The 19,083-nt window shown below is 45.2% G+C and overlaps 1 protein-coding gene across 2 annotated transcripts in view; it reads right to left on the reverse strand.

Annotated features, from left to right (window-relative positions):
* Positions 1–19,083, reverse strand: part of adgra1 (adhesion G protein-coupled receptor A1) — a 659,066-nt gene that overhangs the window by 398,964 nt on the left and 241,019 nt on the right. For both annotated transcript variants that reach the window (XM_033033639.1, XM_033033638.1), the window contains 2 exons: positions 15,024–15,095; positions 14,126–14,197 (listed from right to left, as the gene is read on the reverse strand). In XM_033033639.1, coding sequence (XP_032889530.1) covers positions 14,126–14,197; positions 15,024–15,095 — 144 coding nt within the window. The remainder of the gene's footprint in view (positions 1–14,125; positions 14,198–15,023; positions 15,096–19,083) is intronic.

Below are 19,083 nucleotides of genomic sequence, written 5' to 3' on the forward strand. Positions count from 1 at the left end.
CAGTGCTGTGGTGTTGGTTGTGGACATCAGGTCATCTGACAGGTGGAGTCCTAGGAACTTCACGCTGCTGACCCTTTCCACATCAGCTCCATCGATGTGCAGAGGTGTATGGTGTTGTTTTCCCGCCCTCCTGAAGTCAACCACCATCTCCTTAGTTTTTCCCACGTTGAGAATGAGGTTGTGGGATTTGCACCATCCTGTGAGCAGCTCCACCTACATCCTGTACGCCGACTCATCATTGTCACTGATGAGACCCACCACTGTTGTGTCATCAGCGAACTTGTTGATGAAGTTGTTATTGAGTCTAGCAGTACAGTCGTGTGTAAGCAGACTAAACAGCAGGGGGCTTAGGACACAGCCTTGGGGCGAGCCAGTGCTCACGGCTATGGTTTTTGATGTCCTACTGCCCACCCTGACTGTCTGCTGCCGTTGCGATAGAAAGTTCAGGACCCAGTTACATGTGCCTGCATCAACCCCCAATAGCTCCAACTTCTCCACCAGCTGCTGCGGAATGATTGTGTTAAACGCAGAGCTGAAGTCTATGAAGAGGATCCTGGCATAAGTATTTTTCCGATCAAGGTGTGACAGTACGAGGTTCAGTGTTGTTGAGACTGCGTCCTCTGTGGATCGGTTGGCTCTGTAGGCGAACTGCAGTGGGTCTAGGTCGGCAGGTAGACTCTTTTTGATGTGCTGCATAACCAGTCGCTCAAAACACTTCATTGCTATGGGTGTGAGAGCCACTGGTCGAAACATGCCCGCTTCTCACTGCTACCATCAGATTAGGGGACCCAAAAGCATGAAGTCCCACACCATTAAGGTCAGGAACAACTTATCTCTTACAATTAACAAGTTCTTGAACCAGCTTGCACTACCCTATTTCTAACTTCACAACAGAACACAAAGGTCCACCTATTGCACTACCATGAACCTGTTTGCTTATTTCTAAGTATGTTTTTGCACTAATGTATTATTTTCCCACAGATTTCTTTCTTTCAGAAACATGAGGGGCAACTTTTTTGCACAAAGCATGGTAGGTGTATGGAACGAGCTGCCAGAGAATGTAGTTGAGAATGTAGCTAAAAAAACATTGGACAGGTACTTGAAGGGATATGGGCCAAACACAGGCAGGGGGGACCTATGTAGATGGGGCATGTTGGTTGGTTTGGGCAAGTTGAGCCGAAGGGCCTGTTCTACGCTGTATGACTCCATGTCTTGATTAGACTTGAATAGTTTGGTGCTGAGGTAGGATTGTGGTTAGGGTCATGCAGCATGGTTTAAGAGCCTGATGGTTGATGGGATGAAACTGTTCTTGAACTTGGAGGTTAAGGTTCCCATAAAGTATTCAAAACCATGTTGGTAAGATGGGATAAATTTTCGACATTTACACTTTTCAGCATCATGGAGCCAACTAGCTCTGCTATAGAGGAATGACAAGGATTTTAAAGAGGTAACTCGGAGAACAGCTATGTTCACAAATGTGTCACAATTGTCACAGAACAGCTGAAGATTGGTACTGAGGTTTCAATTACAGTACTGCAGTTCCCAATGCAGTTACGAATGCAGTTACCCAATGTTCTAGGATTGCCATACAAGATGAGGCTGCTTGTATTACAAGCTTTCCCGCTGGGCCGCAGCTGCAGATTGGGAACGTGGCCAGAGGCCTTTGTCGAGGCACAGTGGTCTCGATGCCGACCGGATAGCTATGGAGAATCCCGGGTCATAGCCAGGCCGGGGCCTCGTGGGTCGGATGAGCCTCGCCTTGCGGGTCGGAGCATGAGTCAGTTGAGCGGCCGACGGAGCCTGCAGCTGGGATCCGGCTTTCACCGTGACGTCACATGTGACAATAAAGTTTTCATTCATTCTTGCTGCTACCATAGAAGAAAATAAGTGAATTGCATGTACACAGTTCTATGCTGCACCAGCAATCTATCAGTCTGTTCTCCAACGGGGGTTAGGATCTCTGAAATTGCCTTGAAAGCAACCTCCCATTTATCATGGCCTGAATGTCATTGCCTTCATCTCCAGGTGTAATGATTTATTGAGATGGCTGAAGACAAAACATTCTACAACTCGTGTCATAACTGCCTTTGTGGACCTCAGCATTTGAAACAATTCTGAAAAACTAACAAATAATTAGAACGATAGTAACAACCAGAAAATATCTGGCAATTATCGTGTAAGAATCTGTTCATCATAATAGTTCTGGTGGTTGTATGAATGCTTATCTATATCTGTTCTTCACTGTATCTTGCTATCCAAGGTACAGTTAAAACCTTTTGTTGCGTGCTAACCAGCCAGCAGAAAGACAATACATGATTACAATTGAGCCATTTTCAGTGTATAGATACATGATAAGGGAATAACGTATTGTGCAAGGTAAAGCCAGCAAAGTCTGATCAAAGATGGTCCGAGGGTCACCAATGAGATGGATAGTAGTTCAGGACTGCTCTCTGGTTGTGGTAGGATGATTCATTTGCCTGATAACAGCTGGGAAGAAACTGTCCCTGAATCAGGAGGTGTGCGTTTTCACACTTCTACACCTTTTGCCTGATGCGAGAAGAGGGAGTGGCCAGGGTGCGACTCATCCTTGATTATGCTGCTGGCCTTGCCGAGGCAGCATGATGTATAAATTGAGTCAATAGAAGGGAGGTTGGTTCGTGTGATGGTCTGGGCTGCGTCCACAATCAAAGAATAAAGTTAACTGGAATGGTGAGACACAATAACATCAAACCAACATTCAACAGAACTTGCTATTTCCCTTTCACAATAATCCCATATTCAGATTTTCAGAGATTTTTCACGTGTGTCTTATATCCAAGCAAATTTGAAACATATTTTTCAAATTGCTGATGTTAATCCTAAAGGAGCTGAACTCAAAACAGTATTTACGATGGGATGATATGTGATAATGACCATTGCGTATTGTTTTGTACATTCCATAAACTTCACCGAGGACTTCATGAGTCATGAGTGCATGTGAAATATGAAAAACATTCATTGTTGGCACATTGCGGGGAAATTAGACCATGAACATGATTGCTGACCAATCCCACCACCTCAGCCGTTCCCAGACCCATTACAACAGACAATAGACAATAGGTGCAGGAGAAGGCCATTTGGCCCTTCGAGCCAGCACAACCATTCACGATCATTCATGGCTGATCATCCACATTCAGTACCCTGCTCCTGCCTTCTCCCCATTTCTCTTTACTCCACTATCTTTAAGAGCTCTATCTAACTCTCTCTTGAATATGCATCCAGAGAATTTGTCTCCATTGCCTTTTTGGCAGAGAATTCCACAGATTCACAACTCTCTGGGTGAAAACATTTGTCCTCATCTTACCTGACTTATCCAACCACACACCTGGCAGTTACTTCATCACTACTCTCATTCTAGGTCCTATGTGCCATCCCATTAGTTGCTCAGTTCATCAGAGATGTACAGTTCAACAAACCAGTAGCAATTTAATGGGAAACATTACAATCCTTAGGCACAACCATCCAGAGCTTTCATAAGCTGTCTCCTCCCACCCTCCCATCCGCCCGCCCTCGGGCTCCTCCTCCTCCTCCCCTTTTCCTTCTTTCTTTTCCCCACCCCCCATCAGTCTGAAGAAGGGTTTCGGCCCGAAACGTCGCCTATTTCCTTCGCTCCATAGATGCTGCTGCACCCGCTGAGTTTCCCCAGCAATTTTGTGTACCTGCTGAAAATCAATATTCTTTCTTAGTTATTTGACTGATTTTCTTATATTGAATGTATGTTGAGGAACGGTTTAGGGATCAACCGAAGTATAGTTCACGGGCTGGAAAACACACCAGATTAGGTAACTCCAGACCTTGTTTGCACTGAACGGTTGCCTCCCCACACTAAAGGGGCTGTTCCACTGCGGCGACCTACTCCGCGAGTTCAGAAGAGTGTCTTCGACCTTCAAGCTCGAGGGCACTGGCCTGACAGACCCGAGCTGGATCGACCGTCAGCGATGAGGCCGCGAGCTGGATCAACCGATCGCACACACACACACACACACACACACACACACACACACACACACACACACACACACACACACACACACACACACACACACACATCGCAAAGACGGGGGCCAGGGAAAGCGGGGAGCGCTGTCTGAAATTCACGTGATGAAGAGGAAGGTAACAGATGGCTGCACAGTAACAGTTAGTCCTTTAGAGAGCGCGGCGGAAGGGGGGGGGGGGAGAGAGAAGGGAAGAGAGGGGTAGAGAGGGGGGGAGAAGGGGGGGAGAGAAGGGGGGGGAGAGAAGGGGGGGGAGAGAAGGGGGGGGAGAGAAGGGGGGGAGAGAGGGGGGGGGAGGAGGGGGGGGGAGGAGGGGGGGGAGGAGGGGGGGGGGGGAAGGGGGGGGGGGGAAGGGGGGGGGGGAAGGGGGGGGGAGAGAAGGGGGGGGAGAGGGGGGGGGGGGAAGGGGGGGGGAGAAAGGGGGGGAGAAAGAGTGGTGACACTTTTAAGAAGTATAATAAAATTTACCGGGCATTTAACCTACCGGTCAGTTTTCCTTGGTCCTGAAAAGTCCAATGAGCCAATCAAAATGCCCGGTCAGCGAAGGAGATTGCCTACGGCTGCCCTCGACTGCCTGTAACTACATAGCGACCCCACTCCACTGCACTACGAGTTCAAAAGAACCATGCCGACCAATTTTTACTTGCGGAAATTTTTTCAACATGCCGAACATTTTTCTGCGACCTAGCTGAGGCCACGAGTATGTGGGAACTTCCCTCGAGCATGAAGAAGAGTTACAGTGACCTCCTCGGACCTCCTAGGACCACTTTGAGTTTGAACCGAGGGCAAACTCGTCTAAACTCACAGATTAGGTCACCGCAGTGGGACAGCCCCTTAACCCAGCAGCCCACGGGCCAGAATTGTAGCTCGAGCAGGTACGGAATTCACAGGAGTGACCTGTTCATTGTGGAAAAGATGCAGAATGTCGTTTACTTCGCATCTGATTTCCTTAAGATGCTCCCATTTACAGAGATCACCGGAGACATTTTGAAATTAACTGGATAAGACAATAATAAAACATTGCAAAATGGGTTACCTTCAGTTCCCAGGTTATTTACCACTTTACTAAAACCAATGCTTGGACTGCTCAGAGTTCAAAAACATTTGTTATGTCTGGAGGATATTCTAACGCTGTATGTGGTTAAAAACAACTGTTTCAGCCTCAAACTTTGTTCAAGAAAATGAAGGTTATACCAATTAGATTTATTCATTTGGGATTACTTTTAACTATTAATTAGCCTGCGACTCCGCCCTGGGGTAAGAGATTGGGATTAGTAGGAGCCTCGAACAATCTTGTTGTGATAAAAACAGCCTTCTATTCATTAAGTATAAATTGGCAATATAGTGGCTGTAATTCAGCTGTGCAGAGTGGTAATCTCAAATGCCATGTTGGTCTTGAGACAGACCTTATGTTATTACCAGCTGAAGCTACCAAGGTCATTATGGTAGACGAACAGTATTCAGCGTTGCTCCAGTAATCTGGTCAGTAACATTTCAGTTATATTATAACTGATGGGGCTCTAAGGTGGAAAATTATGCATGCCATCTAGTTCAGAGGCGGAGGAGACTTGCATCAATTAACAATTATTCAGTTCTTGGTATAAACGACTTATAGACACTAGGTGCATTCTATGAGAGTATGAGGATAGCTCCTCTCCTAGCTATTTGTTTTACTGGCTTTATGATTCATGGCTTGTTACCAGACTCAATGTTGTCTGTCCTGTTAGTGCTGGTCATTAAGGACAAAGCTGGTAAAGTAGGCAGCCTAAATAATTACAGGCCCATAGCTTTAGCCAGCATATTGTCAAAAGTCTTAGAAAGAGTTCTGCTGGATAGAATAAATGAGTTTGTTAACTCCACAGATAACCAGTTTGGCTTTAAAGCTAAACATGGCACTGACTTATGCATATATGCCCTAAAGGAGCTTGTAAACAAATATAGAGGCAAAAAACTCTTCAATCCTTATGTGCTTTATTGATGCTTCCAAAGCCTTTGACCGTGTTAATCACAGAAAGCTGTTTGGTAAAATGAGTCAAAGAGGGGTGCCTGAATACATTGTTAGAATTCTGGCCTACTGGTATGCCCACCAGACTATGCAAATAAAATGGGGCAATAGGGTCTCAGCCCCATTTGGGGTTAGCAATGGTGTTAGACAAGTGGGAATTTTGTCCCCAGTCCTTTTTAATCTATATATTGATGATCTGTCTAAACAATTGAAAGCCTGTAACACTGGGTGCGTGATTGGTAATATTTTAGTGAACCATATTATGTATGCAGATGATCTTGTGGTCTTTAGTCTCCAGCAGCTCCTTACTATATGTTCTGTGTATGGTGTGGAACATGACATTAAATATAATGCTAGTAAGAGTGCTGTTATGGTCTGTAGAACCAAAGAGGATAAATGCCTAAAATATCCTGTTTTTAAATTGTCTGACAACAATCTTAGTGTCTGTAATAAGATAAAATATCTAGGGCATATTATTACAGAACAAATGACAGATGATGAGGATATTTATAGACAACGACGCATGCTGTATGTACAGGCAAATATCCTCTTGCGTAAATTTGGTGCGTGTGCAGATGTGGTGAAGATGTCGCTATTTAGAGCACACTGCACACCCCTCTACACTGCGCACCTGTGGTCGAACTATTTAAAGACAAGTATGCAGAGACTAAAGGTGGCATATAACGATGCCATGAGAACACTGCTAAGGCAACCTAGATGGTGTAGCGCCAGTAATATGTTTGTGGCTGCAGGAGTCAGTACTTTAGAAGCTATCCTAAGACACCACATGTATAAATTCATTTGCAGGATAAATGACTCTAAAAATGTGCTTATTGTGGCCTTGACAAACATAAGGGTTAACACTACACGCTACGAATCCCAGTTGTGGAGACACTGGTATCGTTGTCTCGTTGTAGGACATTGATCATCTTTTAATCTGGATTTTTAACTTCAGTATTGTGGGTTTTTGTTAAATATAAATTATGATGTTTTTATGTGATATACCATGATTTTATATATATTTATGATATTTGATATGCAATGCATTTTTTATGTAATGTTGCCCCTTGTCTGGACCTTGAGTCCGTAATAAAGTTTATTATTATTATAGGTTAAAGGGTTATTGAGTGAATATGCATAATCTGCATGCTCAACGTTAAATTGATACACTATGGTGGTGGCGTATGTTAGTCACATGGGTGCAATCAAGACAGAATATCCTGTAATAATTTACCTAATTTACGTTGGAATATAATCACGTATAATCAGTGACAACACAAAATGGGTGTTGGATCACAAAGCATTTAATGAAAATTATGGCTCAATGGAATACCAAATTGATATTCTTGTTTCCAAGCTCATTTACCGATTGCAAAAATATGTGGCATAACATTGGCAAAAAATACACTCTCGCTACAAGGAGGAAGAAGTTATGTTTGTCTCCCTTCATTTGCCTCATTAGTCGGGTCTTGCAATGAAGTCAGTAAGATCCCGCTCTAGGTTGTCGTTCTGTCTGACTGACCTATGCAGCCATGCTTCACGCTTCGTCGGGAATAATAATACAACCTTTTACGGTTATTCTTAACATAAAACTTGCTGGTTTAGCCTGTGGCTCGGGAAACCAGCCTCTGCATGATAAATCAATTATTGACTTATAGATTCTGAGTGGACCGTTCCTGCGACTCGGATTGTCAGACCGATTCATGTATGTGCTCGCTGTAAATGCAGGGATAGCACCAAGAAAGGAAAGCATTACATTTTCTCTTCAGGAGATGGGAAGTGTTTTGTTTAAATACTTAAGTTACATCTAATACGGTACAGATAACTGACGGCTTGGAGTTCGTTTCAAATGGGTCTTTGACAAAAAATTAAGTTATAGGACCATTAACTGAGTCCAACTTGCTTTCCCATCTTATTTGCTGCAGCAATAGGGACCCACTCTGGCGGGTTTCATCCTCTAATATCGAGTTATAAAGGATATCTTTCACACAAGTTCTCCCAGGACAAGCACAAGGCAGTATGGGATATTGATGTGGTATCAACACTATTTCACTAGGAAGCTCCAGCTACATCCTTCGCTTGGCTCGGCTCTCATCAGGCAGTTATCCTCATGGCACTGGTCTCAGCTAACGGGTTCAGTCACTACATATTGTGACTGGATAGGATGGTTACATCTGCAAATAATATTATGTTTTAATGTTTGGTTAAGCAGAGTAGACATGAAGTCTCAAACTAGTTTCATGGCATACCTCATGAACCTTTGCTTATGGTCACACATATACAACAATACGTCAAGGCCTTGAAGAGCTTACAGGCTCTGAACTAGCAATGTTTGTCAATTACAAAAAAACTTTTTAAATTGGTATTGGGTTGGACCATCCCCAGGTGATTGAAACAGGAGCGATTACGTGCCCACCGCTCCCTGTCCTCTCTTATAAAGATCACTCGGTAGTTCTAGTCTTCTCTAAGTCTTACTATGTTACTTCGACTGCTGTTATCTGTGATTTCACACCGCTGCTTTGAAGATTGACACGCATGCAGACTGGTGGGGCTTCTTCACGTAATCGCTCACCGTAACTCCTCATAAAATAAAGATCAAACTTCAAACTGGCAAGTTCTCGTTTAATCTTACTATTTTGTTTTACAATTGATTTATCTTTATAAAGTTATGATGTCAACTGTTAAATAGAAATTATAAATAACAAATGTAGAGCTAGGGTTAGGATGAGGGTCAGTCGGTCAGTCAGTCAGTCGGTTGGTCAGTCATTCATCCAGTCGATCAGTCTGTCGGTCAGTCATATATATATATATATATATATAGTATAAGTATAACATATATAGTATAACAATATATGGTTAACAATGATGTGTTTTTCCCTGTTTTTTAAGTGAAGCAGTGTGAAATTGTGAGCATCAGAATTTTAATGTTTATGTTGGCCTAAAATAGGACACCTTGATAGTGTCCTCTGTGATGTTCAAAGGAAAGACTCTGAACTCTTGAAGTATATATATATATAGTATAACAATATATGGTTTAAGTAGACAGCAGCACGGAATTAGGCTCCCCAAGGAGAAATATGAGCATTGAACACTAGATGGCGCTTACTTTTTCGATCCCATCTTCTAATTAGCTTAATTAATTAATTAATGTGCAACTTTTGACACTGACGAGTTATGACTTCCTTCTCAATTATATTTTATCTAAATCTGTTCAAAATTTCAAGTAGTTCCAAGACATTGGTCCCAAAAGTTGAATTCTAGACACATTTTCGATGCTTGGCCCACAACCTAATAGACACAAAATGCTGGAGTAACTCAGCGGCAACATCTCTGCAGAGATGGAATGGGTGACATTTCGGGTTGAGACCCTTGATCAGGAAGGGTGTGGACCCGAAACTTCACCCACTCCTTGTATCCAGAGATGTTGCCTGTCCCAAAGAACATCAGCGTTTTGGTTCTATCGTTGTTCTGCAAAGGCCTGCATTTACTGGACCATGGATAGAGCAAAGTAAGACCCTCTCCATGGACTCGGCTGATAACCTTTTGTCGGCTTCTATTGTCAGAAAGCCTTTACCCTGCTGATTATTAGAGGCATTTAAAATAGTTAAAAATACATCGTTTGTCATGATTGCGATTATTTAAAGCAGTGACAATTATTTATTTAAGATAATTATCTGATCTAAATTAAGTAAATTAAAAGTCACAGGCAGACCATTTATCCTTTTACTGCCAATCTGTGACCACATTCAAATGAATGAAGGTACGCAAAATGCAACTTTATGGCTCATATAAATCTGAGGGGCCAGGTATAAAGTGTATTCAGAGTGTAGGAAGGAACTGCAGATGCTGGTTTAAACTGAGGATAGACACAAAAGAAATGGAGTAACTCAGCGGGTCAGAAAGCTTCTCTGGAGAAAAGGAATGGGTGATGTTTCAGGTCGAGACCCATCTTCAGACAGTGTGTTCTGTCCTGTAGCTCAAGTCATCATAGAATACATTGACATCTGACCTCCAAAGCATTCTGTTCTGAGCAGCAATGACTAGTGCAGAGCCTGGAACATGCTGACATGTACACCACCGTCAACGAGTGGTTTTCTACACTCATCATCTTGCCCTCAAGTAAATTCATGAATATCATGGATTCTGAGCTTACTCAACCCCCCTTTATCCATTAATGTGGGCATTTTCAGAAAGGGATGGTTTTGGGTCAGCTCGAGCTTTTCATGTCATTATAATTACAGAGTTTCACAATAATACTTTTTCTCAATCACAATAATACTTTATTAGCCAAGGTAGACAAAAATCCTGGAGAAACTCAGCGGGTGAGGCAGCATCTATGGAGCAAAGAAACTAGGCAACGTTTTGGGTCGAAGCCCTTCTTCAGACTGGGGTGGGGGGGGGGGGGGGGGGGTAGAAGAAAGGAACAGGTGGAGCCAGTGGACTGAGGGAGAGCTGAGAAGGGAGGAGAAAGTAGGGACTACCTGAAATTAGAGAAGTCAATGTTCATACCGTTGGGGTGCAAACTGCCCAAACGAAATATGAGGTGCTGCTCCTCCAATTTACGGTGGTCCTCACTCTGGCCATGGAGGACACCCAGGACTGAAAGGTTGGATTCGGAATGGGAGGGGGAGTTGAAGTGCTGAGCCACCGGGAGATCAGGTTGGTTATTGCGAACTGAGTGGAGGTGTTGGGCGAAGCGATCGCCAAGCCTACGCTTGGTCTCACCGATGTAGAGCAGCTGACACCCAGAGCAGCGGATGCAATAGATGAAGTTGGAGGAGGTGCAGGTGAACCTTTGCCGCACCTGGAAAGACTGCTTAGGTCCTTGAATGGAGTCAAGGGGCGAGGTAAAGCAACAAGGGCATCATTTCCTGCGGTTGCAAGGGCAAGTGCCCGGAGAGTGGGTGGAAAGGGACGAATTAACCAGGGAGTTACGGAGGGAGCGGTCTCTGCGGAAGCAGACGGGAGGAGATGGGAAGATGTGGCCAGTGGTGGGATCACGTTGGAGGTGGCGAAGATGTCAGAGGATTATTTGTTGAATGTGACCTCTGGTAGCGTGGAAGGTGAGGACAAGGGGGACTCTGCCCTTGTACGAGTGGGGGGATGGGGAGAGAGAGCAGAGTCACGGGGTATAGAAGTGACCCTAGTGAGAGTCTCATCTATAGTAGAAGAGGGGAACCCCCGTTCCCTGAAGAAAGAGGACATCTCCGATGCCGTAGTGTGGAACACCTCATCCTGGGTGCAGATGCGCTGTAGATGGAGAAATTAGGAGAAGGGGAAGCAGGGTGGGAAGAAGTGTAGTCCAGATAGCCATGGGAGTCAGTGGGTTTGTAGTGCATGTCGGTCAATAGTCTATCACCTGCGATGGAGATTGTGAGGCCAAGAAATGGTAGGGAAATGTCGGAAATGGTCCAGGTGTATTTAAGTGCCGGATGGAAGTTAGTGGTGAAATGGATGAAGTCAGTGAGTTGTGTGCGGGTGCAGGAGGTAGTATCAATGCAGTCGTCGATGTAGCGGAGGTAGAGTTCGGGGATAGGGCCACTGTACCCCTCGAACAAGGATTGTTCGACGTACCCTACAAAGAGGCAGGCATAGCCAGGGCCCATGCGCGTGCCCATAGCTACGCCTTGTATTTGGTGTAAATGGGAGGAGTCAAACAAAAAGTTATTAAGGGTAAGGACCAGCTCCTCTAGGCGGAGGAGAGTATCAGTAGATGGGGATTGGTTGGTTCTGCGGTCGAGGAAGAAACGGAGGGCTTTGAGACCCTCCTGGTGGTGGATGGAGGTGTAGAGTGATGGACATCCATGGTGAAGATGAGGGAATGGGGGCCTAAAAAATGGAAGTCCTGGAGTAGATGAAGAGATCGTTAGGTGTCTTGAACATAGGTAGGGAGGGATTTAACCTGGGAGGATAGGATGGAGGCGAGGTATGTGGAAATAAGTTCGGTAGGACACAAACAGGCAGAAACAATGGGTCTGCCAGGACAGTCGGGTTTGTGGATTTTGGGGAGAAGGTAAAATGGGGCCGTGCGGGGCTGGGGAACTATGAGGTTGGAGGCTTGGGAGGGCAGGGAGCCGGAGTTGATGAACTCAGTAATGGTGCTAGAGATAGTGGCCTGGTGCTCGTCTGTGGAATCATGGTCCAAGGATAAGTAGGAGGAGGTGTCTGAGAGTTGGCACATGGCCTCATCCTTGTAGAGCTCAGAGCGCCAGACTACCACGGCACCTTTCTTGTCAGCAGGTTTGATCACCCAGTCTGGTTTGTTGCAGAGTGAGTGGAGGGCTATACGTTCAGGGGGGGAGACGTTAGAGTGAGAAAGGGAAGTGGAGAAGTTGAGGCGGTTGATGTCCCTCCAGCAGTTTAAAATAAAAACGTCTAAAGCTGGAAGATGGCCATGAGGGGGAGTCCAAGAATAGGGGGTCCGTTGGAGATGGGAGAAGGGGTCATCACTGGGGGGCAAGGACTCCTTCCCATGGAAGAACGCTTTGAGTCGGAGGCGACGGTGAAGAGCTCCACATCGTGGCGGACGCGGAACACATTGAGGTGGGGACAGAGGGGGAAAAAAGGTGAGGCTTCTGCTGAGGACAGACCGTTCGGTATCAGAGAGGGGGAGGTCAGGGGGGATGGTGAACATACAGCAAGGTTGGGGGTTGGGGCTGGAGGAAGGCAGGTGAGTGGACTGAGGTCGAGGCGATGTCTGGTGGGAAGGTGGTGGGTGGTCAGGGAGGAAGTGGGCATGAGGATTAATAGTGTGTGTGGGGAAGAGCTGGGGGTCACATGGTATGAGGGGGAAGGGGAAGACCCAGTGGAACAACCACTGAGGTGCCCTGGGTTTGAGGGACTAACACTCGGACCCAGCACAGTCAGAGCCCGTGATGTAAGAGTCTGCAGCGTGGAGACCTCAGGCCCGGTGCTGAGCCTAGGACACAGGTAAGGTGACGGCTGCAGCCTGCTGGAGAGTGGTGGAGTGGTGAGGGTCGGTGCCGTTGGAGGTCCCGTTCAGTGGATAGTCAGCGGATACCTCTTTATTAGCCAAGCATGTATTGCAACATATAAGGAATTTAATTTGCCAAGTCATTCATACAAATAAAAAGCAACGGAACATACTAAACACATTTTAACATAAACATCCATCACAGTGAATCCCCCACATTCCTCTCTGTGATGGAAGGCGAAAAAAAGTTCAAACTCTTCCCTTTGCTTTCCCGCGGTCGGAGGACCGGAGTCCTCCGTTGACGGGATGATCTTGACTCCCATAACCAGCGACGGGGCCTCTGCATTGAGGCGATCAGCTCTTGCATCGGGGGGGATGTCAGCTCCCACGCGCCGGATGATCGAACCTCGTGTCGGGGCTGGCCAAACCTTCTGCGACGTTGGAGCTCACGCATCCACGGCCTCTCACGAGACTGAGAGCTCCCGATGTAATGTCCGCAGGCCGCGGTTGGAGCGATCCCAGGCAAGCGATCAACTGCGATGTAAGTCTACGCTCCGCGGTGGGGCCCAAGGCCAGTCCAAGGATGCATCCATCACCATCGATGGTTGGGCGCAGAGCGACCGGAGAATGCGATCCGAAAATTAATCTCCGGCAAGGTAAGAAACTGAAAATAAAAATCCACCTCCCTCCACATAAAACAAACCGGTGAACATTTACACAAATATGTAACACACACTTAAAAAAAAAAATATATATATATATATAGTTTTTTTTTTAAATTACTAAACTTGTGCTCACACCACTGCAACTGGTAGCTAATAACAAAATATTAAAACAACATTTTGACTGATGGAGTCTCAAAATTTTACAAATCACAAGTTTCTTTATGTGCTGTCAAAAAATTTGAGAAACCTCCTGGACTATTTTTTTCGGAGACCTGCATTGTTGTTACAGATGTGTGGCACATGAGCAACACACGTTGTGGTTTCTGCAGATTAAAACATGATGGCTAAGGCAGAGTCATTGGAACTTAGCCTCAGAAAGTTAATATATATCTGTTGGAAAAAAAAACTTTGAGCAATACAAACAAATACATTAGGTTGACATCACACAGAATTGATCAAGTATTCTGGATTAAGATGGTATACTCACAAGACTCTAAGTGCTGCAAGCTTAACAAACAGCCCAGTCGGAAGTGTTGAAAAGATGTTCCCTGACAAATTCCTAAAAGAATGCACATGAATAACATTGTCATTGAAAACACTGATTGGAATACTGATTAACATCATCTTTGTAAAACATGATGGTTGAGGTTGTGGTGAGATGATGGCACGGATTAAAAGGGTGAGTGCTTGGTAGTGCGGTCATAAATTTGTATAGTCGTTCATTAAATGCAATGGCATGTTACCATTCATCATCTCTTTTTGGAAACAAGAAGATATGAAACAAGGCAAGCATATACAACTCATCGATCCTGGTGTTTTTGCAGAATCTATTACATTGTAAATTTTATCCAATCTTTTTGTTCGCAAAGCTTTTTCAAAGTTGTTCCCAGCCCATAGGCTATAAATTAAAAATTAAAAAACTGCAGATGTTTGCAATAAAATTGGAAAATGCTTGAAACATACTGTTTCCATCTCCATGGATGCTAATTGACTTGCTAAGTATTTCCAACACACTATGTTGTTATTACTTCAAATTAAAAAAGCTTGCCTTCTAGCATAAGAATCCCATAATTTTACAATGTTCAGTTAATTATTGTCAATACATTAAGGACATTTGATGGAATGAGTCATGATGCTCATTCTATATAATTAATTAAAAAAAATATTTTTAGAATTGATTTTTTTTTTTTTTGTGCTCTAATGCCCCAGGACAGAAGTTGGCAGGACATAAGTTGTCACCTCCAAATTGTCACTATATTATTGTGAAATAAAATATCCACATTATGTTCACATACATTCACTGACACAGAAAAACTCAAGATGACAATACAACAAAAATTATGCTTAATTAGCTGACTAAATGCATCTATACATTACAGACTTACAGCCTTGACAAGCTGGTGAGGCCCACAAATATCTCAGGACTCAGACATCCAATCCTGTTGTTTGACAGATCTCTATAAACAGAACACAAAATAATTATATTGTAAACTGGAACGCAACATTACAATTAATCTGTGGCTAACTTAACCAGGTAGTGTGGTAATGAGTGTCATAAATCAGGAAGATCCAAGGCTATGTCCTTGTCTTACTTGAAACTATTTCAGCTCAGATACTTTGTAATGAAAGTATGGCTATTTTCATCCATTTCCTTATCTATGTGAAAGGGAAAGACAGATAGTAATCATATTTCTCGATATTTTCAGTCAAGAGAACTTACCCATGCTCATTATAAAGTATCCAAGGTGAAATAGTTTCAAATAGATCTTGAAATAGTTGAAATAGTTTAATTGCCTTTCCAATTGTACCAACCAGTGGCAGTCAGGTTAATCCTTTGCCCATTTTTCAATCTCTTTACTAGATAAACTATGGAGCAATGATGGTCAACAGCTGCCACCATGACAGCCATTGAAATAATAGAGAAAGGCACGGAAGCTAAGTAATTCAGGGAAGCGAACTGTGATGTCCTTTCTCATATTGATCATATGGAAGAGGTTTTGTCGTCTTCTTCTTGCGTATGGCGTGCACAGCATAAAGTTGTCGGACAACATGTTCTATTTGATCTTATTTGAATGTGCGCGCCTGGTAGACTGCATTCGTCGAAACAGGGCGGACCATGTGAAGGTTGCAATCTTCCACCCCAGAAGAGGTTTTGTCGGTCTTCAGTCTTGAGGCATGTGAAGGTGGCTAAATCCCAGGACATTGTGGAAAGCAAGGGAAGAAATTGCTGGGGTCCTGGATTTTGTACCATTCTTAGCATGGACGTGGTACCATAATGCTGGAACATGGCTAGTGGTGTTTATTTATTTGAGAATGGCTGCGAGGATAAGTCAGGGAACTCCAGGCCAGTGAGTCAAACATGATTTACTTGAGGAGATTCAGAGAGACAGGATCATCTGCATTTGGAAAGGCAAATACTGATGAGGGATGGTAGACAAAAATGCTGGAGAAACTCAGCGATGAGGCAGCATCAATGGAGTGATGAAATGGGTGATGTTTCGGGTCGAGACCCTTCTTCAGACTGATGAGGGGATGGGGGGGGGGGGGGTGGGAAGAAGAAAGGAAGAGACGGAGGCAGTGGGCTGGAGGAGAGCTGGGAAGGGGAGGGGAAAGAGGGAGAAAGCAAGGACTACCTGAAATTGGAGGTCAATGTTCATACCGCTGGGGTGCAAACTATACAACTGAAATATGAGGTGCTGCTCCTCCAATTTACGGTGGACTCACTCTGGCCATGGAGGAGGCCCAGGACAGAAAGGTCAGATTCGGAATGGGAAGGGGAGTTGAAGTGCTGAGCCACTGGGAGATCATGTTGGTTATTGCGAACTGAGCGGAGGTGTTGGGCAAAGTGATCGCCAAGCCTACGCTTGGTCTCACCGATGTAGAGCAGTTGACACCCAGAGCAGCAGATGCAATAGATGAGGTTGGAGGAGGTGCAGGTGAACATTGGCCGCACCTGGAAAGAATACTTAGCTCCTTGGATGGAGTCAAGGGGGTAGGTAAAACGACAAGTGTAGCATTTCCTGCGGTTGCAAGGGAAAGTACCAGGGAAGGGGGTGGTTTGGGTGGGAAGGGAAGAATTGACCGGGGACTCATCTATTGAATCTGCTGCTCTAGGTGTCAGCTGCTCTACATCGGTGAGACCAAGCGTGAGGACAAAAATGTTTGATGGGCAAGTTAAACCATAGAATGCCTTACTTAGTAAATGACAGGAGCCTGGAAAAGGGCCTGGCCCTTGCATAACAGAGAGACCTAGGGGTGTGTACATAATTCCCTAAAAGTAGTGATGCATATAGATAGTCAAGAGCCAAGAGTGTTTTATTGTCCTATGTCCCAGATAGAACAATGAAAGTCTTACTTGCAGCTGCACAACAGAATATGTAAACATAGTACACTGTAAACAAAAATCAAACAATAATAGTGCAGATAAGATGGTGAGGAAGCATTTTACATGCTTGCCTTAGCCGACAGGGCACTGAGTATAAGAATGAGGACATCATGTTACAGCTGTATAGAATGGTGGTGAGATTGAATGCTGGAAGTACCTGGAAGATTGAGTGCAGTTTTGGTCACCATACTATAGGAAGGATAAATTAAGCTGGAGAGGGTGCAGAAAATATTCAGGCATGTTGCCAGGCATGCAGGGCCTGGGTTAAAAGGAGAGACTGGACAGGTTGGGACTGTTTACCCTAGAGTGAAAGAGGCTGAGATGTATAAAGCATGAGTGGCAGACTCAGTTTTTTCTCCTGGGTAGAAGTGTCTCAATGTAAAGAGCATAGGTTTAAGGTGAGAGGGGAAAGATTTAAAAGGGATGTGAGGGGAAAGATTTAAAAGGGATGTGAGAGGAAACATTTTCGCCCAGAGGGTGGTGGATATACAGAGCGAGTGCCAAAGAAAAAGTTAGAGGTGGGTACAATTACAACGCTTAAAGGGTATTTTGAAAGGTAAATGGAAAGGAAAGGTTTATGAGGCAAATGGAGGCAAAGGTGACAAGCTCAGAACGCATCTTAGTCATCATGAGCTGGGCCTAGGAGCTATTTCTGTGTTGAATAACAATGATTTCAGCAATGAGATGGGTCAATAAAAGTGCCAAAGATGACGTAGAAGATGCCATCGGAATGTAGTTGTGTTGTGGCTAGCCCCGAGTCACCAATATGTATCAACCAGGCTATTGCATGAAGAATGTGATAAGTGATAGAAGTAGAATTCAGACATTCGGCCCATCAAGTGGTCGGTGGGGGCGCTGCAATGGCGGCAGCCCTGTCAGCAGCGCGTTAGTTTTTTCAACTTTTTTTTTTTTTTTTAGTATGTTTTGAAGTATGTTTTTAATGTTTCTTTGTGTGTTTTGTGTGGGGGGTGGTGTGGGGGGGGTGAGGGGGAAACCGTTTCGGCCGCCTCCTCCACGGAGAGGCGACTTTTTCCAGGTCGCCTCCCCCGTGGCCTAACAGCAAGGATCGGCGCGGCCTTTCCCGGAGACGCGCCCGGGGCTTCAGCGGCGGGCGCAGTGCGGACTCGGCATGGAGCGGGTGAGCCCTCGCTGGGCCTCGCTGGAGGGAGCGCTCCGTTTCGCTGGCCCGCGGCAGCCAGCAGCCTGAAGCCGCGGTCTGCAGAGTTCCAGCTGGCGCGGCGTCTGCAGCCCGGGATCCCTCGTGGGGGACCCGGGGGGAAGAAGAAGCTCCATCGGCCGTCCCGCAGCCAACTTCTACCGCGGGCGCGGTGGCGACTTACCCTCACCCCTGGAGGGGAGCTTCGACTGCCGGCCCTGCGGTTTGCGGTGTTTCTGGCTGCGGCGCGGCGGGGACTTTAAATCTTCAACCGCCGGCCTGCGGCCTACTCCAACTTAAAGCCGCGGTCTCCGGTGGGGAAGAGCCGACTCTGGACTTACCTGGACTTGTACCATGTCCTTTTACCATCTGGACGCCCGCAGCAACGGCTGCGGAGGGTTGAGGTCCCGACCACGGGGAAGATGGAGGAGGACTGGCCAAATTGTGTGCCTTCCACCACAGTGATGAATGCTGTGGTGGATGTTTGTGTTAAATTTTTATTGTGTTTTTGTGTGTGTTCTTTATAATTGTACCGCTGCTGACATATTCATTTCACTTGCACTTATGTGCAATGTGACAAATAAACCGTATTGTATTTTAAGTCTACTACGCCATTCAATCATGGCTGATCTATCTCTCCCTCCAAACGCCATTCTCCTGCCTTCTCCCCAATACTTCTAACACCTGTACTAATCAAGAATCTATCTCTCTATGCCTTAAAAAATATCCACTGACGGCCTCTACAGCCTTCTGTGGCAAAGAACGCCACAGATTTACCACCCTTTGACTAGAGAAATTTCTCCTAATCTCCTTTCCTAAAGAACGTTCTTTAATTCTGAGGTTAAGATCTCTGGTCCTAGACTCTACCACTAGTGGAAACATCCTCTCCACTCATCCAACCCTT

This window comes from Amblyraja radiata, chromosome 15 (genome assembly GCF_010909765.2).
Source record: "Amblyraja radiata isolate CabotCenter1 chromosome 15, sAmbRad1.1.pri, whole genome shotgun sequence".
In the NCBI taxonomy this organism is placed as follows: Eukaryota; Metazoa; Chordata; class Chondrichthyes; order Rajiformes; family Rajidae; genus Amblyraja; species Amblyraja radiata.